The sequence below is a fragment of the Leuciscus leuciscus genome (genome assembly GCF_965113295.1).
Source record: "Leuciscus leuciscus genome assembly, chromosome: 5".
In the NCBI taxonomy this organism is placed as follows: Eukaryota; Metazoa; Chordata; class Actinopteri; order Cypriniformes; family Leuciscidae; genus Leuciscus; species Leuciscus leuciscus.
The window spans coordinates 3,625,165-3,649,931 of record NC_138729.1 but is presented as its reverse complement, the minus strand read 5'-3'; the positions used below and the strand labels follow the sequence as shown (position 1 = coordinate 3,649,931).

At 39.4% G+C, this 24,767-nt stretch overlaps 1 protein-coding gene across 3 annotated transcripts; it reads right to left on the bottom strand.

Annotated features, from left to right (window-relative positions):
• Positions 1-67: 67 nt before the first annotated feature.
• ythdc1 (YTH N6-methyladenosine RNA binding protein C1) lies at positions 68-23,824 on the bottom strand. 3 transcript variants are annotated; one of them, XM_082170519.1, is made up of 16 exons: positions 23,611-23,824; positions 22,867-22,968; positions 22,019-22,311; positions 17,349-17,709; positions 12,283-12,336; positions 10,911-11,005; positions 10,711-10,819; positions 8,371-8,488; positions 8,196-8,280; positions 6,477-6,646; positions 2,979-3,058; positions 2,644-2,680; positions 2,525-2,564; positions 1,970-2,035; positions 1,737-1,874; positions 68-992 (listed from the first exon to the last, which is right to left on the bottom strand). In XM_082170519.1, exons 1-16 carry the CDS (start codon positions 23,636-23,638, stop codon positions 771-773), a joined length of 1,998 nt encoding a protein of 665 aa, XP_082026645.1. In that variant the 5' UTR covers positions 23,639-23,824; the 3' UTR covers positions 68-770. The 3 variants fall into 3 exon arrangements, with proteins under 3 accessions (XP_082026645.1, XP_082026644.1, XP_082026643.1); XM_082170518.1 differs by having other exon boundaries at positions 1,710-1,874; positions 17,349-17,706; positions 23,611-23,823; XM_082170517.1 differs by having other exon boundaries at positions 1,710-1,874; positions 23,611-23,822.
• Positions 23,825-24,767: the final 943 nt, after the last annotated feature.

Genomic DNA, 24,767 nt, shown 5'->3' with positions numbered 1-24,767 from the left:
GCTTCGTGTGAAGGAAGTTTTTTTGATATACTCAGTGAACGCTATTTTCATATAAACATAAAACACCAGCAATTCACTTTCTTTTATTTTTTTGTACAAAAGGTATCCATATAGTATCCAACAGATACAGAACAAATGGCTTAAGTCATTTTACAAACCTTCATGACATTTATCCTTTGACTGGACAGAGGAAGCAAGTGTAGGAATATTTACCCACTTCCCGATCAAAACACTAGAAAACAGGCCTGGCTTCAGACAAAGCTAAAGAAACATATTTGATACAACCGTCATATTGAGCAGTGCTTTGGAATACTGGCACCTATGACCTTATTTAAATGTACAACAGAAATCACAAAGACAGGCGCAGTGTTAGCAAACACCTAAAAACTGCAATAGCCACGTAAAGAACAGACAGTCTGCTCACAATCCAAAAGCAAGGGGGAAAAAAGAAACAAAAATAACATACAAAGGGGAAAGCAGCTCCATCTCAACTATGTTGAAGCAGCTACAGAACCAATTATTAAAAATTGAAAGAAAAAAAATGTGAGGGTAAAAATGCTTTTTGGTTTCACAGTTAAAGTTTAATGCACTGCATGCATGATGCTAACAATGGCATGGGACTGAAAGAACATTAAAAAAAATGCCCAGAAAGATTCAGTTCAGCTTTCGGATGAACATTAACTATTAAAAAAAAAAAATTCAAAAGCTAAATCTAAACACACTATCTACAAAATGATAGAAAACAAAAACAGGTTTAAAAGCACTTCTCCCTATCTCCGGTATCGGCCCCTCTCCTTTTCCCTCTCACGATCTCGAATTCGCTCTCGTTCGCGATCACGTTCTCTGCCGCGCTCTCGTTCTCGGTCGCGCCGCCCGTCCCGGGGTCGGTCTCGCTCTCTCTGCCGGTCACGCTCGCGCGGGCGACTCCTGCGTCCACTCACCACGGCCTGTGTTCGTCTCAGGAAATCGTCCACACGCATATCGTAGTCATGCTGCCAAACAAAAGTTTGAAAGTACGAGTAAGCAAAAACGTAACATTAAAAAACACACACACCGGCTCAGTTCCAAAACCTAGTGAGCTAGTCTAGCAAGTCGACCCAACACTCGGAGACTGGCTCATGTAGTGCTGGGTTGCTAGGAGGAGTTCCCACTACTTTGGTACACGGCTGGGCGATATCGATGGTTTATATCTAGATATTATAAAAAATGGTGATATTTTATATTATGGGTGGCTAAACTCAGAAAGATATGAACTGTTTTTGTAAATATTACTCAATATATACAGTCCGTACAAGTGTATGATTCAAACTTTTCCCATGGTCTAGTGTTAAAAAAAGAAAAGTTCTTTTTACAAAATACATATTGATTTGGCACCCAAGTATTGTGATTTGGCATTATGCGCCACTGACCAATTTAAACGCCTCTGATTGGTCATTGCATTCAGCACTCAACAGAAATGTCTGTGATTGGCTACAACGCTGTTAAACGCGTTGTTAATAGAAATATTTGATGCTTTTCACAGAGTGTGAAGCGTTTGAAAGCAGCTGCCATACGAAAAATGTTATCCAAATAAATACATTATTGTGATAACACAATATTCCCTAAATGCTATATCGTCAGCAAAAAAATATCACAATCATATCTCTAATATTCGATGTATCGCCCAGCCCTAGGTAGTTTTCGAGCCGCTTTAAGTGGCTAAACTTTACCAAACTGGAGGCGAAAGAGCGAACAACCCTCTTTTCCCTGAAGCGGGCATCATGGGGCATGGGATGGTGTCCGGAGTAAGGAGGGTGGGCCTGCGGTGGAGGAGGATGATGATGCTGGTGGTAGTACGGGTGCTGGGGGGGGTGCTCCATACCAGGGTACGGGGCCTTCAGGAAAGAGAGAGAATTTTTTTTTAAAATTTAAAAAATGGATGACCAGAAGAACAGATTCAGAAATACCAGGGAATTCAGGCAAATCTTACCATTCCCTGCCATGGTGGTGGAGGCCCGATGTTGTGGTGGAATTCTCTCATGTAGTCATTGTAGGACTAGAAATAAGAAAATACGGGTTAATAATGTTTATATGTTCATACATGACTTGAACTTTGATGAATCATAACCAAAAGTTAATTATCAACTACAATAAAACAAGCTGGGAATTCAAGTCAACCAAAGTTGAGCCTATTGGCTTCTTAATGAGCGTTCCTGGTGTCACTGTGCACATAGTGCATGTTATTACCCCTCCAGCCAAATAATAAGAACAATTTTGTCTTCATAATCCAATCAAAAATATAGTACCTCCACCTTTGAAACTAATTTACTTTGGCTTGAATCCCTCTTATTTTTCAACTCCACAGCTTAATTCTGGCATGTAATGCCGACTTCTTCCAATTCAATGATATTCCAATGGATAAAATAAAGTCTCTAACACACATTTTCTTCTGATTATCAAAATTTAGTTCTACAGGAGATTTTATCAATAAACGGGTTGTGAATGGCATTTCATGTTGACTTAAGAGTCAAGAAAACAAACTTACTCCGTTGAGAAACACATCTCTCCTAACACCAGTGAAGCGCCTGTGAAGAGATATTACGTGACGTTATAACACATGTACTATTTAGAAATGCAGGATGATGAGGGAAAGACGGGACCAACCTGTCCACAGGCTGATTGCGAGGGTCTTGCATAAAACCTAAACGGACAGCGAAAATGAGACAGATTTCACCAACGACAGAAAAACAGCACAAACAATAAAACCAAGTCACAAATCCTCAATTTGATTTAAAAACACAAAAGCTACAACAATCTTGGCCCCAAAAAAAAGAAAAAAAAAGAAAAAGCAAACGTTCAGATGCCATAGTTTGACCTATAACCCTTAAAACACAAGTCACTCGATAAAGAGCCGTAACTCGGGTAGAAGAAACACTTCTCGTTCTGTCAGACACCATGGAACAGAGGTAATATGAGCTCTACACATTGCAGATATTGACCTGGTCTCTGGGGGAATTCTGGAGTGTAATCAATCCTGGGCCGCTTCCGGTTGTGCATGTCATATTCTTCAGGACGACGCCTACGTAAATCAGGTACATTAATGTGAAAGATGGCACTGATTTAAGAAAACACACAGACATGAAGCATACAGTCAACAACACTTTTCTTTCAGTTAACAGTGTGTGTGTGTGTGTGTGTGTGTGTGTGTACAGGAATACATATTTCAGCAGATTTCTTTCTCACTGTACAATCTCATTTTAGTTAATGATAAAATACTTGGTGAGCAACTAAATTAATTCTTAAACTGCATGACACGTCAAGTAAAACATCTGTAAGCAAGTTCTGTACATTCACACAAACCTAGGACACAATATATTTTTTGCATATTAACATCTTATTGTCCTGCATAAAACAATAGTCTGGGTTCAAGACAATCTACTCTCAGCATTTGTGGAAAAATGTTGATTAGGGCTAGTTGGCTAGATTTTTTATTTAAATGGTTTGATTTTAGATTTTTGTAGCAGCTGTGCTTTTATTGGCATAACCCTTTCTAAAAAAAAAAAAAAAAAAAGTCTTTCACTTCATCTACTGTCCAGCCGTCACCACAGCCATCATGTTTACAGCATTGTTGTGTTTTTACGAAATGGCATCAAGTTAAAAAAAAACATCTCAGGACCCCTGCATTGTTCCATTCCTGACTGATTTTAAAGTTATTCTTCTTACAAACAACCCAAAAAATGATGTCTGATTGGGGTCAGGTGCCAGTTAGAGCTCATTTTAAAAAGAAATGGCTACAGTAAGATGTTTAGATAAACGTCAATACACATTAAAATGCATAAAGCCACAAGAGTGTGATGGAAATGCTTAATTTTCAGCATCATGTGCATGTAAAGCAGAACCGTTTGCATGAAGCATGCACGGATACCAAAAGAGGTAATCAACACAATGCCACAAATGCTGTTGCTAGAGCTGAACCCAGATCAGTCCTTTAATACTAAGGCCACATTGATGTGTTTTCTTCACTGCTCAATCCTCAGCAGAGCTCTACGTTGTGAGTATTTCACTGCCTTCAAATGTAAAAACTTTGTTGCACACCCATGCAAGTGAAATCGGACACCTAAATCACCTCGTGAACTCAAGTAACACCATCAGAATAAACCTCCCAGTGCATCTCACCCAATTGGAAAATTGTTTTATGGAGCATTTGGCTGACTTTCGTTGTCTTCCATTCAAGTCAACAGGGAAACGACAAAACATCGGGACATCGGCAGAGCATTCTGGATACGTGTACGACCATACTTTGTTTTGGTCAGGGTCTGGTAGGATGAGTTTCACATTACATTGTCCTGTCAAGTTCAAATTTGACTTACATTTATAGTCATTTGTATTAGTTTTCACCATTTTGGCTTTATTTTTATTTCAGCTTTAGTTTTGATTTCATCTCCAGTTAGTAACTTGCGTGCTTCAACTTTACACGGAAATAAGAAATGCTGACATGACAACTAACTGAAATAAGTATAATCTCTATAATTTATGTCAGCTTAATTTCAATTAACAAAAAAACCAAGACACATTTCTCTGTTGACTTGGAAGTAGAACAACAAAAAGCAGCCAATGACATCCAAATAGCAATGAATGTCAATAAAGTAATTAATATATTTGAGTGCTTAATTATTAAATGCATGTTAAGGACTAATTTAAGTTAATTTAAGATACCAGTTGTTGATCGGTCAAAGCTGCTACTATTTCGTACTGCCTATCACTTGACAAAGATATCAGATAGTTTGCTTATAAGTGTATAAAACCATCTAAGTACCAAGTATACATTTATAGAAGTTAACATTAATGTTATAGTCCTGGACTTTAACAGTGTAACAGTAGAGCCCTGCTCAGAATTGTATAAAGACTTTGTCTAGCTTTTGCTGTGTGTCCTGAAGCCAAAAGACCCCCACATGCCTTCAACTGTGCCATGAGGGATTGTTAACACACTTTTGATGAGTCTTTCTAGAAAGACTGTTCCTAAACTCTACTCGAACACATACTCAATATAAATAGGTGCCCTTAGTGAAAGTGTCATTCTAACAAATGGTGAGAAACCCAATGTCAAAAACAACAGTATCTACAGTGGAGAACAATAAAATCTGGTTGAGAGTGTGACATACCGCATTCTTGTAGTTTTGTGACTGCTAACGTTGGCAAATACTTTTAAAGAGTAAAAGTTCATATAAAAGTCCATCTTATGCTTTAACACATTTTTTTAAATGGGAGGGCCTGGTAAAGCAGAAGAAGGGGGGAGTGATAAGGAGTGGTGCAGTCCATTGCAAAGCAAACCAAAAAGACCAAGAGAAGATCCAGACATCTGGAAATAACCCTTCTCTTGGGATACTCAGTCCATGGAGGGCTCAGAGAAACACAGAAGAAGGGAAGGGTGGAGGCATCATCATTTTACACCATCTTTAGTCCAAACCGCCTACCTACCACCAGCCGGAACATCCCATCGATTGAGAGGAAGGGGCTTTTTGTAACAAAGAGGGTGGGGAAAGGGGAGGGACGTGTACACATGTAATGCATCCAAACTGGAGTCCATCAGTTGGGGCTTTTGGCCAGACAACGTGTAAATTGACAAACTTCCTCAAAACGTTTGTCTGGAGAAAGTAAGGATGCGTTTAAGTCCTTTTTGGGGCCTTTCTTTGAGCACAGAGTTCATGTAAAGCAGTGCTCTATAGGGACAGTCCCTGGTGCGATTCGAGTCCATATGCACTGCAAACGGGACGACTACTCACTCCAGCAGCTTTGCAGAAGAACATGCTCTTTTTTTTTCTGCCCTCCCTCCCTGTCTCTCCCTCTCTGTTTTCATGCTTTCCTTCACCGTTTTGACGCTACACCCCCGCACACTTCAACTATCTATATTCTCAAGCACACACCGGAGCTTTTTCTGGACAGGAAAACCATCAAAGAAGTCCCAAAATACGCTCCTCTTGACAGCTTTTTTAAAACAACGACTGCTTTCTGCCCCCTCAAATCGACGTGCCATCTTCTCTTTAATTATTAAGGCTCCTTTTAAAAGAGTCCCAAATTTGACTGGCTCTATCCCCCATGGACACTCCTGCAAGAAAAGGCTTTGGGAACAAATTTAAACACAGTCTCATCTACAGAAAGAAACAGACCTGAGTGCTACAACTAAAAAGTTAACTAGACCATTCTTAGGCTTAAGTTGTTAACAGTTAACAGGCATATCAGGTCAATCGTTACACCATTTCAGCTCCCATTAACCATCAAAATTAACAATAGCACGCAGGATTTATGCTGTGACTTTCCCACAAAAGCCGCAGCCGGTCCGGTCTGCTCTGGTCAGCTTGGTTCGTTGCTCTTCTCTGACCCTCGCTCAAGTGACGATGAAGACGAAGGTGGAAAAATAACAAAAAACACACTTGTTCCCTTCGCATCAGGTGACAGGGACACAAGTGCGCACTATCAGTCCAAAGAACATTTCTAACCTTCCCACGTCCCGAGGGACGGGCTCTCTGTGGGGTAGTCGGCCCCGAGATCGAGGCTCTGAGTGCATCCTCCTCTTGTGGCGCATTTTGTGAATGACCTGATACAAGTCAATGCTCTCATCAGGTGGGAAGAGCATGCACAGCTGTGTCCCGCAGTCTGGTTCGATCTCCTGCGGTCGGCCGTTTGCAGAGGTCCAAGTGATCATGCGGGACAGTGAAAAGAAAGAACGTTAACATTTGTTTTTATGAACAAGATAACCAATTTTGTGCATATTCCTTGGCGTCTACGGGGCTAAAGACTCGGGGTGTAACAATATATCACAATACAAAAATATGAATTGTGGATAGTGACAATATATACTGTGTATTGTTCACCCAAAATGTAAATTACGGTGTGTGAAAAAAATTCAAGTTTACAGAGTTTTAGTGTCAGTACTACATTAAACGTAGAACTATCTATATTCTCTATAACTATCTATATACATAATGTTGAAAATAATGTAGGGCTGTGAAACGATTAATCGCATCCAAAATAAAAGTTTGCGTTTACATAAGTGTGTGTGTGTGTGTGTGTGTGTGTGTGTGTGTGTGTGTGTGTGTGTGTGTGTGTGTGTGTCTGTGTACGGTGTATAATTATTTTCTATATATAAATACACACACATGCATGTATATATTTAAGAAATATTTGCATGTATATACTGTGTGTATATATATATTTATATTATATATAATTTATTTTATATATAAATATTTTATATATAAATAACACATTTTTCTTAAATATATACATGCATGTGTGTGTATTTATATATAGAAAATAATTATACACCGTACACACACACATATGTAAACACAAACTTTTGTTTTGGATGCGATTAATCACAATCGTTTCACAGCTCTAATATAATGTATAATAATGCAATGGGGGAATATTTGTGGGTTCTGATAATGCCAAATGTCTGATGTTACCAGTAAAAAGTGGCCTACATTATTTTAAATATATCTAGTCAGTGAAAGAGCGCAAGCTTTTTCGTCTAAAATAATTCTGTATTTTCAGCTTCAGAAATTATGAATATTGTTATTCTGGTGTCTCTATTGTCCTGTGTTTTCGGTTTCCAGCACCAAGTCCAAGCCTGTTCATTTACACCCACAATGTAACACCAAATTTAGCATTTTAATCAACAGTTAATTTTTTGTTAACCTTTTGCCATATGTCTGGGAGTATCGCAATAATATTGTATCGAATCGTGACATGAGGGTATCGTGACACCCCTACTAAAGAGCCAATGGAATGAGAGGCTAGTGAGAAATCAACAGGAAATCAAAATTGCGCTCTTAGTGCATGTTAGTGTTTGGTCTCATCAATAAGGATGGCACATATATAGCGTTAATTATTACACCTTTGATTTTGTTCAGAGTCTGTAGTGCTTGTAAAATTTAAGTTTTCATAATTACAGACCAATAGCTTCATGTCATTACTTCCAGCAAAACTGTGTGTGAATGTAAAGCTGTCAGGGTTAGGTTATAGATGTGAAATTTCCAGCCATAAAAATCTAATATGTGTTTATCTTTTTTTCTGAAAAAAAAAATGCTGTGAAAAATGGATTCTTTCTGGTATAACATCCTCTTCTTACAATCCAATCAATGGATCAATGGATACAAATGGATAAAACCAAGTAAAAGGAGTAAATAAAGAAATTTCGTGATAATACGGCTAACCTGTCCATCACGTCCAATCTTCACAGGCTTGTGCTCGTTCCACGGGTTGGAGAGGTGAGCAGTTTTTGTGAAAGGTAATTCCCGCCTTTAAACAAAGAAAACAAACCTCAATAGCTCAACTGTAAACTAACAACAAACAAGCCAGACGGGATATTGTTTTCTCATGGCTTAATACCTGCAAATCCAGTCAATTTTGAAGACTCCTCCAAGCATCTTGGCATTCATGCCAGCGGGCAGAACCCAGTGAATGGGAGATCCTCCATGATGAGACTCGGACGAGAGTCGAGCAAAACCTGTAACACAAACACACATCCTTAAGTGAACCTGCATTAAGCCACTTCGTATGAGTTTCCATTCACTCAGATAAAGGGAAAATGATGTGGATTTAATGAATATGGTTATGCATTGAGCATGTAACCAGAAATTATGGACAACAGACTAAAATTATGCCATTTTACAAGACAATGATATTATTAAGGCCATGACACACCAAGCCGACGGTTGACCCAGTTTTTGCAGCGCGTTTCCGGACTGTCGGCACTAGCCGGATATCGTCTGGGGTATTTTGAGCGATTGAGCATCCGTTGGCGTTGGTGAGAGAGATCACTCTGATTGGCTGTTCAGCTTAGCGAACAAGTTAGGACACAAGTGATGAAAGCGAGCAAAGAAGTCAGGACAGCACCGACAGAATTTTGTGTCATCTTTCCAGAGCATGCCAATGCACAAATATTTTCATAACAACATGAGCCTCGCCTGGAATGAAGAAAGTCATCAGCATGACTGATATTCAAAATAGTAAGCAAGCGCTGCTTTGTTTATGGTTTGTATATCTGCAGTCCTAGGCTACGTTCACACTGCGAGCCTCAGTGCTCAATGCAGATTTATTGCTCAGATCCAATTTTTTTGTAGCTGTTCACATTGTTGTTTTAAATGTGGCCAATATCAGATTCCAGTGTCAACAGATCATGGTCCCGAACGTCGTCAAGTCACCTTTATTTATATAGCACTTTTTACAATACAGATTCTTTCAAAGCAGCTTTACAGAGATAACAGGAAAATAATTCAACAAAGTGTGTTTTGGCTGTACAGCTGAAAATAGCATCACAGTCCAGCTTAAGTAAGTTCAGTGACGGTTCATTTTTGTTGTAAAAAAGGTTATTAAAGGGGTAATGAACTGGCTTTTTAAATAAAATGTATATTGTTGTCTGAGGTCAACTTATGACGTTCGCTTGGTTTTTACATTCAAAAACATCAAAATGAATAGGCAATTTTCTACCCTGGTTTTGAGCCCAGCTCCTGAAACGCTCATGCTGCATTGAAGACTTGGAAGTAAACGCCCACTGCTATGATTGGATAACAGAGTTGCATAATATAATGAGTTTCATGTAATGCGCGGTGGGCGGGGCTAAACAGGCAGTGTTGAAGTAGGCGTTGATCATCTTCTGCGGAGGCGGGGTTTGATACCCTTTGACGTCGGATTCCCACTTTGAAAAACCTGTCGTTCGCTGTGCCTGGTGTCAATAAAAGCTTTTATTGGACTAAGAAGGAAGTTTTCAGTTCTGAAACCTACTAATTATTTTAGTATAATGACCTCTTATATGTCAAAAGCTCAAGGAAAATTTGATTTCTCAGTTCATCACCCCTTCATTTATCTAAACAGCCGCTCTGGAGAAAACAGTGATGTCATCGTCCAGCTGAGTTCAGTTCTCATATAATGGTATCAATGCAGGCAGATCAATAATATTGTTGAATATTTAACATGCATAACCCGCATGCACAAAAGAATGATAAAAAGACATCACGCAGCACACTGTCGTACGGAAGTAAACACAGAGAACCTTAACGTAAGCGTTTATTGATGGTGTGATCTGCCGGGCAATTATGCACGGGCAATATATATAAAAAAAAAGAAACATTGCGAAACATCTGACCTGTATCAGCTTTAGCACCACATATGGAAGTGGCCCAAATCAGAATTGAAAAGATCAGATTCCACGTGGTTTATGCCATTCACACTGTCATGACAAAAATAGAGTCACATATGAATTTTTTTTTTTTTTTTTGCCACATTTACCTTAGGTCTGAACATAGCACTAGTTTGGTTTCAATTTTAAAATGACGAATATAGACTGCTAATACAGTTATTTCCTTAAACGCAGGCGCAGAACACACATGCTAGTTGACATTCGCCTGTAGTCCTCTTGGCGTATTCAAGCGCACCTTTTTGGCCGAGACGCAGTCGACATGAGGCAACAACAGTCAGCTTTTGTCGGCTAGGTGTGTCACCGCTTTTATGTGTCAAGCATCAATGCTGTTGTTCTTAATCAAAGCGTTTATGGCAGTCCACAGAACTGTGCAGTAACTAAAACATACAAGTGTTATTGGCACTCTTGGTTACAAGCCACTCTTAAATCATAGCAAATCACGTGCTCTAATTCTTTAAATTGTTGCTTATGGGTTTATTGTACATTTATGTTTGGTTTTCCTTATGGAAGTTTTTCTTTTTAAGACATACCTTGAAACTTTCCACTCTCCCTAACTGAAAAGATTAGCACAACACTTCGAGCAGCGCGAAAAGCAGCGTTGAGTTTTTTCTCGTTGACTGGCAGAGTGGACCACACACCCTGTGAAGAGAGAACGCACGCCATTGTTAACTGGGTTAAGCTTCCATTAAACTCTTAAATCAAACTGTAAACAGGGCTGTGAGTGGCATACCTTTGCTTTAGCCAGGGAAACATTCTCATGGTTGTTGCTCTTAATTAGAAAAAACCTGGCCTCTCTCAGGATATACTTCAGCTTGCTGGTTTGATCTTTTTAAAAAAAAGACAAAAGGGGAGAAAAGCATATTATGAAGCTGGTCACAAAATGGAGTAACACTAGTCAGTACATGGATGCAGCAACACCAAAAATGAAAATAATTGACAACGAATTTTAATAGCAGTTAGTCAACTCTTTGCATAGAGAACATATGTCAAGAGGCATCACATTTCAGTAGTAAAGCAACAAAATAACGATTTATGTTGTGACAAATAAATTAACTAAAGGCAAGTTGCCTGAAGCAAATTTTAGATTGGTCATGAGCATATAGTTTTGTGTTAACAAAATGCTAAATTTGAAAGAATGGATGCGGTTGATAATGTTCAACTAGAGGTACATGTCAACACGTAGTTCAGAAGTTTAGAGGCTCTGCAAACTGATTACATTTGTCTCCACATTTCCCCCCAAGTTTTAACATTGCACGTACAAGACATGGAGCAAAATACACTGAACAAAATTATAAACGCAACACTTTTGGTTTTTCCCCCATTTTTCATGAGCTGAACTCAAAGATCTAAGACTTTTTCTATGTACACAAAAGGCCTATTTCTCTCAAATATTGTTCACAAATCTGTCTAAATCTGTGTTAGTGAGCACTTCTCCTTTGCCGAGATAATCCATCCACCTCACAGGTGTGGCATATCAAGATGCTGATTAGACAGCATGATTATTGCACAGGTGTGCCTTAGGCTGGCCACAATAAAAGGCCACTCTAAAATGTGCCGTAATTTCATAATTTTGTTCAGTGTATCTGATACAAAGAACATAATTTTGTTCTCCATATCTGCTAAACCAAGGTTCTTCAACCAGGGAGACTGCAGGGGGTCCTCCAATTAATGTTTGATCACAATTTTTTATTTTTTATTAAATTAAAACATGGGTAAAAAATTGCAATGTAACATGCTAAGCACCCTCAAATGAATGCAAGAGCACCCTCAGGTGATACTGTACTAATATCATATTGGCAAACAGAAGTGGTCGAATGGATCACAAAACGAATATAGTCGAATATAGTTTTTGATTCACTTAATTTTACCAGACAGCGGTGTGAGTAATGTCTTCAACATGTGAGTTGGATGAAGATCAGACCACATTTTATAAGTAATCAATTTAACAATCTAGGTACTTTTAAAGGGTTCACAAACTCTGAAACTCGCAACAAAAAACACAGGATTCACTGCTTAAAATACATATTACTGCTAGAGATTACAGACATGACAATACAATTAAATATGCAAACATTATCTGAATGTGAGTGTGATGTTCTTACCCTTCCTCACAGCTCTGACAGAAGAGGACAGTTTTTCATGTTTCTTTTCAGATCCTAAAAGTCAAGAGAGACACAAGGCTTTAACATTCAGCTCAAAATACAGAAGGAAACCGCTGGCGGTCCATGATTTTGACTGGTCCTACACAGATCATGAAACACGCCAATCCTGCACAACTGGATTTAACAAAGATAATTAAGATTCATTCCCACAAGCTTTACATCATGGTATATGATTAGCGAGACAAAATCTAGTTGTTAGAAATTCACACTATTTCAGGTTGCCATCAGGTGTGTAAAAATATAATCAGAAGGATTCAGCTATCTGTAATCTGACCTGCCTCGCCAAAGATTTAGTCAATTTATACTTAAGCCAATCAACAATTAAGGCCCTGATACACTTCAAGCAAAAATAAAATAACGAACTGGTATGACAATTTCGAACAAAAGCAGGCCAAAAAAAAAAAGAAGCTTGTTTTTGATTCACTCCGACTGGCAAACACCTTCGACTACCATTGGTCCATGGTGATGATGTAATAGGTGGGCGTGGCTCTGAGGCTCCGCCTTCTTTGACATGGAAATCTTCTCCGGTTAACTTCTTCTGTTCAGTCTGTCAGATGCGAGTGAAAACGTGAACACAGTGGAGAGCTGCTTTATAGTAGAAAGCAATTCTAATCGTTTTTCATGTTTAATATGGCAAAACTGTTGTCTTTAAAGCAGGGGTGTCAAACTCAGTTCCTGGAGGGCCAATGTCCGGCAGAGTTTAACTCCAACCATAATTAAACACACCTAAATCAACTAATCAATGCGTTCATGGTTACCAGAAACTTCCAGGCAGGTGTTTTGGAGCTGAACTCTGCATGACAGTGGCCCTCAAGGAAACCGATTGTATAAAGTGAGATATAAATAAACATGACTTGAGCTTGTCCTAACACATCCACATCGCTCTGATCAGATGCTTTCTTGACTACAGTTTCATGGTTGTTATTTTTTGTTTCATTTGTTGTCATTTTTGTTGTGTTTGTTTTTGTTATTGAGAGGAAAGCATGCAGCACGTATTCATCTAAACACTGCTCTGAGAAGCCTGGGCAGCGTCGGGATGTTCACTAATACTATATTTATCAGGTTTTTCAAACAACTTTTTACCCCCAAGCAAAGAACGGAAAAGAACTTCGCTGTGAGTATATTGGGACCTTCACAATCTAATTTTAGCCTAAATCTTACCATTACAGCAACGGTTAAGTATTAATTACTGCTCTTAAGGAACAGATTATTACTTTTAAATGGCTCTCTGAAAATGTTAAACATTTAAGATGTCCCAGTTGATCAATTGGGGTTTCTTGCATAATTTATACTCAATTCACATAGCCACGTAAAAAGTAGGGGTGTTGAAAATAATATTTTCTATGATAGATAGCGATGCGAACGTGGACGATTCTGCATTGATGTAACAGACTATAATCAATTATAGACTACTGGCATTTCTCTGACGTCATTCGCTGCATATGTGCATCTCGTGCTAGTGCAAAATGGCGGAGGGAGGCGAAACACAAAAGCGAGTTTTAAAAAAATGCACCCACTGTTTTAACATTTACAGTGTGTGTGTGTGTGTGTGTGCGAGCATTATTGTAACTTTAGTACACTACTTGACAGTTTCATGCGCTTTTAGTATTTACTAGTGTTTATTAGTTCTAAATGCTCGGGTTGTCTGCTGTGTTCAGAGTTAAGTTTTGTTTGATGTTTGCTACATTCAGGAAGTGTACTTTCTCGGAGCAGATAAAAGTAAAGGGAGTTCATATCTGACTGCTATTCATTGACGAAAACACAGCCATTTGCGGTAATATTGAAAATTGAGGATTCAACGCATCGCGATTTCGAATTGAATCGTTGACATAATAATCGTAATCGAATTGAATCGTGAGACCAGAGACGATTCACATCGCTAGTAAAAAGCGTGACGACATACAGACAAGTTGGTCCTTATCACAAAATAAATCCCTTGAGGGTGACCACCCTGTTGTGGCTTATTTTGCAATAATGACGAGCTGACTGTACATTATCCATTAGATAATTAATTTTATACTTAATTTTTTCTTTGAAAGCCAGCAGAGCAGAGGCAAGTCAGGTTACACTGCTGCTGAACGAACTCAAATAGCGACTAAATCCTAATCTGAAATCTTTGTGTCTTTTAACAGTTTTATTAGTATTATTACTGCCATAACTATTAATGTTGTTATTGAGCGGTTAAGGGATTATTTAATACCTGTATAGGATTCAGAAGCTGAACTTCCACTTCTATCAAAAACGATTGGTGATATCCCTCTAGCGTGCTTCTTGGCTTTGCTTTCCTCATCTGAACAGTAAATGGGAGAACATGGTCCCTTATGTTGGAATATCAAGGATTATTTGAGATCTTTTGCGCTCCGAATTCTAGTCAAATAGTTTTTCTGTCCTTTGATGAACACAGCCAGGTAGCGAACCGTAGTGAAAACTTCTAACAACATGAGATTGACCAGTTACAGGTAAGAAAACATGTGGGGCAAGGCAAGCTGGAAATGTAATATTTTTTGTGGGACCTCTTTAATGAACAGATCTGCTCCAAAACCCAGTGAACTGCCAACCTAGGCAAAGCGGTGGGCATCATAAAGGCACTCGCGATTTGAAGGCAACTGCAAAAGAGCTGCAAAATTATGTTGCCTAATTTTGGCCAAACTATTTGGTAGCACTGCATGAATGCTTCACAGACAAAGAAACCGCAACAGTCGGGTTACGGAAGTAAAATCGATTTTTAACGATAACTTATAAACCTTTAAATACAGACCTACTGTGAGCTACAGGATTGTTGTTAATCGAGGTAAAATAGATCAGTATTTTGTATTTGCCCATTTCTGTGCCACCCTTATAGTCCAGTCATTTTAAGCCAAAATGGGGGTCAACCTTGAACAAATTGCAACAGAAGCAAACTCAACTGCTTTTGTATCCTCAATATGTCCTGAGTAAGAAAAAAAAAAGCCCAGAAGAATCCCTTTAGGGGAAAGTTTCGAAAAAGACCCAAATATAGCCTATTCATTCGAAACTTTCCCCTAATGGGATTCCTCTGGGCTTTTTTTCTTTTCTTACTCAGGACATACTGAAGATACAAAATCAGTTGAGTTTGCTTCTGTTGCAATTTGTTCAACCTTTTTTCATAAAATGACTGGACTATTAAGTGTTTGAATGGCCACCCCATGAAAAAAAATACTGTCAAGCAAACATTGGGATTTAAACGGATCACTTTTATGATTCTTTTATGGCGTTTTCCATTTCTGAGCTTGAAAGCAGGTGGTCATATTGAACCAGAAATATTCCCTTATAGGAGATCTATTATGACCCTTTTCACAAGGTGTAATATAATGGCGCTTTTCCACTACACAGTACCAGCTCGCCTCGGCTTTGTTTGGTTTTCCATTGTGTAAAAGTTGTACCTGTACCTGCTTCCAGGTACTTTTTTTCGTACCACCTCCGGCGAGGTTCTAAGCGAGCTGAGGCGATACTAAAATGTGACGTGAAAACACGGCAGACTGCTGATTGGTCAGAGAGAATCGTCACTATTCACTGCGTCATCATTGCACGCGCCAGACGGAGTATCCTGAATAAAAAACAGCAAAAACAAAAACATCCAAAAACAGCATACACTCGATTTCCTCCATTGTCCTGTGTGTGTGGGTAGCGGGTGTGTCTCGCGTAAAAGATTAAGTCACGGCAGTTTCCTGCGGCGTCGCTATGACGACAAGGTACTATTGTGGAGGTACTATCTGCAATGGAAAACGGAGCGAAAAGCGAGCCGAGGCGAGCTGAGTCGAGTCGAGCTGGTACTGGTAATGGAAAAGCGCCATAAGTCTCTGGTGTCCCCAGAATCTGTCTGTGAAGTTTTAGCACAAAAAAAATTGCCCCTGTGTGAGCAAAAACACACAGTTTTCGTGTGTGTCCCTTTAAATGCAAATGAGGTGCTGTTCCCGGCCACCTTTCCAGAAGGCTCATGCTTTGGATACTCCGGCAACAACAAAACTGGAGAATGTCAAGCAGCCAAAATGTCAGAAATGGTCAGTAGCGATGTGTTCAGCCTGACATGTTTGAACCGGAGTCAGAAACTGATAGAGAGACTCAGGAAGAAGATACAACTTTTAGAAAGCAACTGGCTGCGTTTCTGCAGATTGGTGCGTTCAAGTCCTCCTGGGAAGTTTGTACGTATGAGGTGGGAAGTCGTGTTTACGACGGCAGGTGCAATCAAGTCACTTTCGTCGGAGTAAGATGGCAGTGTACTTTCTCTTAATCAATTACACAAAAATACAGCAAGGCTCTTAAACTCTAGTTCTAGAAAATGAAGAACAAATATTTGCTTTTTTATGTTTTTAGTTAATTTATGAAGCCAATTTTATCGTTACATATTTCATTGTTATTTTATAATGCTATTATATTCAGTGCAGGCAATTAGCTTACTGCGCTGTAAATAGAAAAGCCTGACAATATCACTGCTAAATACCTTGAAGTATTGTGGTATTCCCCCATGTTTCTCACTGACACGCCCCCAACTCGTAAAGATTGGGGCTTGAAGAAAATCCCGAGCTCCCCACTCGTATTTATGACATTGTGGTGGCGTTCATGTGTAAATACGATCTATACGAGATGACTTGAACGCACCAAAAGCTAAAAAAAAAAGCTAGGGGAAATCTGAAATCTTTTGTTTGGAGAGACAGTTTATGATTTATGGGGATTGTAAAATTTTGGGGATTTTTACCATTATAGCATGGTTGATTTACACACACTGTGGACACGTGTTCAAACACCTTCTAAAATGTAACATTTCCCTTTAACATTTCAAAACTTCTATGCTTCTATTCGGTCTATGTAGACTGAGGCGGCTGACTAGGGTTTGGAACAGAGGTTTTTGCAACCTACCAGAGAACATCAATAACATGAGCATGGGGATTACGATTGGCACATCTCAAATTGTGAGAATTGCACACAAAATACCTTTTTTTCCCCTAATAATCTAATCTAACCAGCCAGCAAACTTCAGTAGCTCATACCTGACGCTTCTGAGCCCGAGGCTGAATGAACAGACTCTCCCTCCGAGAAGGACACAGACTCAGACTGGGAGTCACTGGCCTCACTGCGAGTGTCGTAGTCATTCTGTTCGTTTCCCTCCTGTGGGTCCTCTTCCTCCAGTTCATACTCTTCCTCTTCCTCCTCCTCTTCTTCATCCCCTTCCTCCTCCTCCACTTCCTTCTCTTCCCCTTCCTCCTGCATGGCTCCTTCTTCGACATCAGAGCAGTTTCCTTCAGAGGAAGCCACGGAGCTGCCAGTCACGTATTCTTCTGAATGAGGCTCTTCCTCTCTGGAGGAGCGACTGGTTCTGCCTGTACTGTCCTCACTGGTCCTCCGCATCTTCTGAAAACAAGTGTATGTATTACACACCCTGCTTGCTATGCAACATATATGATGGATGATCAGTTTTAAAAAATATAACTTAATGTGTTTTAACTGCAACATGCCCATTTGTATGAGTAACTGTGGTTAACTATGGTACAGTTATGCCTGGTTCAGATTACACAATTTTTTTGCCTGTTACGATAGTCATTGTGTCAGATTATGCAATAGTGACTCCTAAAATCTTGTGTCGTGGACAAGAAACATGCCAGACTACACATTTGTCTACACCGTTGTCATTTACGAATCCCCACGACACCCTACGTCAAACGGATCGTGCCAAACTCGGGCTAAAATCGAGTAATCTGAACCAGGCATTAGACACTGAAATGATGGTAAAAATGAAGTAAAAGAACCACAAAATTGCAAATACAAATCTGAGTATGTCTGATGTAACGTGTCTGCGATCAGATGGTGTGCGTAGCAAGTTTGAGTACACGTAGCATGTACGTGTAATTCTCAAACATGAGCAATCTCAGTCTCATCAATCACTTAACACCGTACTAGTCTCGGTCAAACTTAGGGTTGGAAACTGAGAATCTGTTCTTATTCAGAATCAATAGTGTTTTCTGAAAAATACCGGAACCGTGCGAAATTCCGGTTCCGAAAACTGTTCGACTGGTCCGATGTGTGGGCAAAGTAATGGGAGCCTATCCTTTAATAGCGACGTCTCACCTCATGAATATTAATGTAGTAATGAATGCACTGAAAAGCCCTCGCGCTATTCATATACGCTTTGCATCAGATATCAATGCAGAGAGAGACAGAGTAGAGCTGCACGATTAAAGCTGCCGTCTGCAACATTTTTTTGATCATATTCAGTGTAATCGACATTATAATCCGACAGAACAACATAAATAAGGTGGTTTTAGAAAAAAACCCGAGCTTCTAACTCCACCTGGAGCGTGTTATTTGTTTTGCAAAAATCCAGCGCTCCCGCTTCATCAGGTCCAATCAGCGCAGGGGGGTGTGAGATCTGACTGTCAATCACAGGTCGTGCACACGCCACAGATCCCCCCTCACTCGCGCACGTTAATATCACATGCACACGCCACGCCTGAAGTTCGCCTGGAGATTGCATGAAGCGTGATGGCGGAGAGAAAATCTACTAACAAGCTTCCAATTACTCGGTTATTGCTATCTATGGATAGATTAGCCAGGGCAGCCTACCTCCGAGTCCATGGTGTTGATAGATGCTGAAGAGACGGACGCGTTCACAGAAAATCAGGTACACACGCACAGTGACGCACTGACGAGCACGACCTCGATGGGAGGGTGCTCGCTGGTAGTGGGGAGGGGCATGAGAGTTGTAAACATTCAAAATTTTGGCTAATCGACCCAATCTGCCAGACTTGCCGACGGCAGCTTTAATCTATAAAAGTTCTCTCTCAATCCAAACACCCACGTGATCTTATTCCTAAATGACAACGATTCTCATTTGTCTATTAAACCCTTGACAAAATCACACAGAGACAATCAGATCTTTGTTCGCGCTGTCGCTGATCCAGAGAGAGCAGATGTCACGTATAAGTATGAAACAGCTTCACAAACAGTCTTTTCAACCACACAGTATCATTAGTAATATTCAAAGGATCACAGAAGAATTAAAAGTGTATAGTTCGGATATAAACACTGATGTCTGCGGTATCGACCAAAATAGAGTAAATCCCCTTTGGAAAGTTGCTTTAAATAACGATTTTATCGATTACATCGTTATGCCACCAGGTGGCGACAAGTGACTATTAAAATGATGAGTCATTGAATCATTCATTCAAGAGGTTTGTTCAAAAACGCTGAATCATCCAGTAATGAGTCTTTATGAATCAATCATTCAAACCGATTTAAAAACAAATATTCTGTTTCACCTGTCTGGATCTTACATGTGTGTTCAAGCATCTTCTAGCCCTTCTGAGAGGGTTTTCTCCACTGCTGGAGATACAGAGAGGTCCCGAAATCTCCCAGAGAAATCAGAAATGATGATTTTCCTTCAGAAAAATTGTTAATTACTTTTGCAAAAGCTGCTAAATAATATGTTGAATTTGTTGACATTAACAGTCTATTAAACTCCTTTGACAAGTATAAGGAATAAACACAAAAAGGATTGTTTGAGTTGAGTATTGTGCATTTTTTCCTTACTATTTTTTATTAGTTGTTTCTAGGGATGGGACGATTACCGGTTTCACTATAAACCACGATAAAATGTACTGACGGTTAGTATTATCGTTCAAAATTTAATTATCATTAAAACCGTGTTTGATTATCGCGATTTTAATAACTCACTGTAAATCCTGTCCAGCCAGCAACAGTCTGACGCAGCGCGCAATGTTGTTGTTTTTTTATTCGAGAAGGAATGGCGAAAGGCAGTGGCCGTTCTCGGGAGATTTTTCAGCATTTTAAGAGGACCAAATCTGAGGTGTGGTCGTATTTTGGCTTTTACAAAAGTCCTGAGTGAAACTTAATCGAGGATGGTCACTACAATATGGGGGAAACACTTCAAATCTGCCGAGTCCTCTTGTGTGACCATCACCCACTGTTTATAGCGAACACAAGGCAAGTTAACTTACCAAAAACTACGTCTGGGAAATAATTGGGCACAAAATGTTGTTTTGAGTTGAAATATTTGATCTCACTCACTTGAAATAAACGTGAAGCTTCCGCGAATAAAAGTGCGCAGCAAGTGGCTTTGAGCCAAAGACGAGCGAACAAGTTCAAACAAGACTATCATTGTACACTTATTACACCGATTTTTTTTTTTACCACACAATTACGGGGACATATTGAATTGAGATTAATGTTTTAAATCTTACCTGTTTATAAATCCATTTTGTACAGCGTACAAAACTATCGCCCAAGAACGGAGACGCAAGACGGCAAGTTGTATTTGAATGAAACGAGAGAGCGCGTGCTCGTCCGTTGCGATACATGGATGTGCGCTGTGTTATGATGCGTTGCTATTGACGACGGTCATAATAAGGAAGGAAATGCCACAGAATATAATCTTGCTTGAAAAAGTGCATAGAGCTGCTTGTTTTATTTGTTGTTTGTTGATTTTCAAATATTAAACTGTTTTTAGTGTGAGCATCAGTTCTTTTTGAACACTTTCATCTCGTTTTAACAAAACCGTGATAATATTGATAATCACTAGTGATGCTCCGATCAGCATTTTTGGGGCCGATCACCGATTACCGATCACCAAAATCATGATCTGCCGATTGCCGATCACTGCCGATCACAGAATGGAAATATGATAGAGTCAAGAAAATCTTGAAGAACCACCAATATTTATTTAATTGTAGTTAGAAAACAAGATAACATAAGGCTACTGTAGGCCACCTTTTCCAAATAAGGCACAGTATAATTTTTCAAAACAAAGAGGGGTCAGGCAGACTACAATGGATGTAGTTGAGGAACTAACTACATCAGATCCAAAAAATAAAATAATGACAATGACATTTGAGGTTATTAAAACAGTAAGTCCCGCCCCTCGACTGCCAAAAATAAAAGTGTTCGAGCGAGCAAAATCAGCAGGCGAGAGGAGATCAAGCGCGAGAGTGTGGGGAATGATCATGCGCGCGCGCGAGGGCAGAGATGTCATGCGCCCGCGCAGGGTTTGAATGAGCTTGCGAGTTCCCGTTTCCTCGCGCGTAGATCTGTTATCCTCTCGCGAATGTCATTTACCGCGCGCGCCAGCATCAGTTGTGCGCTCGTTTATAATTGCCATTGAATTGCCGTCATAGGATAACTCATTTTGCCACTGTTAAGCAAGCTCTGCTCTGCTGTTGTGTTGCCGCGCATGCGGAAAAGTTGCGCGAGTTATTTACGTCACGTGATCGGCTTTTTTGATGGGTTTTTGGGGGTTGCCGATCAAGCTATTTTTTGCCAATATCGGCCGATCATGATCGGCGGCCGATCAATCGGAGCATCACTAATAATCACGATAATTTTGGTCACTATAATCGTGATATGAAATTTTCATACCGTCCCATCCCTAGTTGTTTCAATCATTTTAATGGAACCGAATCGTAAGGCGGAACCGGAAAATTTCGAACGATTCCCAACCCTAGTCAAACTACATTTAAAAGCTCACCAGACACAGGTGTCATGACACTCTGAGCCGCTTTGCACTAACAGAAACTTCTTGGTCCAACATTTTGGGCTGATTTCATGGAGTTTGTTCATTTAGATCCCATTCTGTTTGCAATTTGTTCTTAATATAGGAATGGATAATTGGTTTTAGATCCATCTCAATGCAAAAACCATCCTCTCTCACCTCTGTCAGCTCAGGCAGCAGGGGTTTGATCCGTCTCTGGGAGTCCCTGCTGCGGGACAGGCCTTTTTCACTATATCCTTTAGGCAGATCAGCCCGGGATCCTCTTCCAGTATGGTTCTTTCTGTCATCATAGATGTCTTCTGGTGCGTGTCTTCCTCTGGGATTGCTTGTCTTTTTGCTGTTTGAACCAGAAGAAGTGGCAGCTCTCTTTAGTTGCTGTCTGGTAGTGTGTCCTGAGGCTCTGAGCCGCTTTGCATCCTGGCTGTCTCCTCGTTCGTGCTTCCTTTTAGACCCTGAGGCATAGAGTAAACGAGCAGTTAATGTGGTAACAGAGCCAGACATATAAATTTAGCATGAAATGGAAATTGCAGTAGTGTTTTGTTCCATATTGTGGTGAGTGAGATGGCTTCACGAGCAAGAAAAAAATGTGGGGCGGGACTTAATATTGTCCATAGGGAATCGATTGGATTGTTGGTGTTTGCTATTGGTCGATTTAATGTGAGTGACAGGTTGCCCCGCCCTCGCGCCAGTAAACATCAGATATGTTGTTGCATTAGTTAGTAAAGTTTACAGGGAAGACGATTTTAAAAACAATAAATGATGTGCACAGATAAATCATTTATAATAAACACTGCAATATTACATAAAAAAACTAAAACAGGAATGGTCAATTTTTGACTTTAACATGACAGTCCAGCTCAGTGTGAATATTTTTGATTGATACTACTGTACCCAAACAAACAAACCTGAACACTTGCAAAATGACTTAGCTTACAAGTATGAATAGTTTGTCAAAATTGGATGCAGTGTGGATCAAATCTGATCCGGTCAATGCTTTAAAATGGTACCTTTTTTCTCATTAACATCATGTTCACTCTCAGGGTTGTAGAGCTCATCATCCTGGTCAGGAGCATCAGTCAAAATGTCTTCCAGCACATTCAGTTCCCCATCTGGAAATAAAAGCACACAAATGTTGCATTTTAGTTTTAAGTATATTGGCATGTTATAGGTCACCAACATGAAACATTACAATATAGACTTAAATACAATAGGCTCGTCACTATATATTACAGATACAAAACAAACAATAATAATAATATCAATTCAAATGAATTAAGCAAAAAAGCCAAAGTGACGTTTAATATTAAACTGTTCCCTTGAACGTGCAAACACTGTAGGCTAATTCATCCTTTGTGAGACATCAGATATTGAAGTTACATAATACGTGTTTTACTGAATGTATTAAACATAATAGATCTATTTTTGATGCATAACGTAACCGCAAATATGTCATTTACGTCAAATAAATAAAATAGATGTTTCTGTCTAAAACTACACTCATATAAACAAAATCCTCCATGATACGTTAGCATCATGCTAAGCTAATAATCGCTGTTATGATTCCTCAACAAATGCACATCAATGTCTAGGAAGAATGTGGGTGATTTTAAAACTAAAAACTTAAGTAATATCCAACGGCTAATAGTTTATATAATTAGAAATAAAACACATGTGACGGTTTTTGTTAAACAAATCTATGGCTAGGCTAACGTTACAGGTAAAAAAAAAAAAAAAAAAAAAAAAATCTTTACCTTTCTCATCTCTCCTGTCGACAGACATTTTCAGCCCCCGTGGATTAAACACGCTTTAAAGGGCCCCCCTTCTCTCTCTCTCTCTCTTGTTCTTAATTAATATGTTAATTCGTCGATATTTTAGAAAATGTGACACACCATTAAATGTTTTGTGCCTTTAGCGTGTTTGTCTGCTTTAAAATGGCGGATGTCTTCCTCCCGCATCGCAGTGTAAATGAGGGTTGCCAAATATTCAGGCTATCACGCCTTTGTTATGTGCATCACTACTGTCTCAGCATGGCTAGCAGTATTGAAGTTATTAATTCCCAGGATAGGAATTCTTGACATCAACAATTTAATTGCTACTAGTAAAAATGTTCCCGGGTTTGACATAATTTCCCCCTAATAAAGTTTGATGACAAGTGTATGAGTAGGCTAGCTACCAAAAGTATAGCACTGATATGAAAACTAGCTTAAAAAGCTTAGTTGCCCACGTCAAAATTACTGCCCCTTTCCCTCCAACCAGATTTTTTTAGAGGATTTTCTGTTTAATAGTAAAGCCTGGTTTAGCCAGTCATGAACGTTATAAAACCATGAGATGAAGGCGTGCTCTATTCCCTACATTCCCTGCTGGGATATCGGCCATTACTGGCATGCTTTGTTTAGTTCTACTCAAAGGCCTAAGAAAGCTGTTTGAGCCGTACACATTAACCAACATCAGAGAATTGTGAACATGCAAATGTGTTGTTCAGTTATTCAAATATTGACATAAAATCTCAGGGGTATTTCAAGTAAATCTTTTAGGTTATAGCGGTTCGGATGATAAAACGTTTAGGAATCCCTGCATTACATGAAAAAACATTAAAGGGATACTCCACCGAAAAAAGAAAATTCTGTCATCATATACTCACCCTCATGTTGTTTTAAACCTGTATGAATTTCTTTCTTTTGCTGAAGAGAAAGGAAGATATCTAGAAGAATGTCAGTAACCAGACAGTTTTAGATACCATTGACTTCCATGGTAGGAAAAAAATATACTATGGAAGTCAATGGTATCTAAAACTGTCTGGTTACTGACATTCTTCTAGATATCTTCCTTTCTGTTCAGCAAAAGAAAGAAATTCATACAGGTTTGAAACAACATGAGGGTGAGTATATGATGACAGAATTTTCATTTC

Excerpts from the sequence above, each read along its gene's own strand:
- ythdc1 (XM_082170517.1), bottom strand. The coding sequence starts at position 23,638 with ATGTCTGTCGACAGGAGAGATGAGAAAG. Across the intron at positions 8,489-10,710 it reads GGAGAGTGGAAAGTTTCAAG|GTTTTGCTCGACTCTCGTCC; the intron begins GTATGTCTTAAA and ends TTTGTGTTACAG. Across the intron at positions 2,565-2,643 it reads CGCAATCAGCCTGTGGACAG|GCGCTTCACTGGTGTTAGGA; the intron begins GTTGGTCCCGTC and ends ATCTCTTCACAG.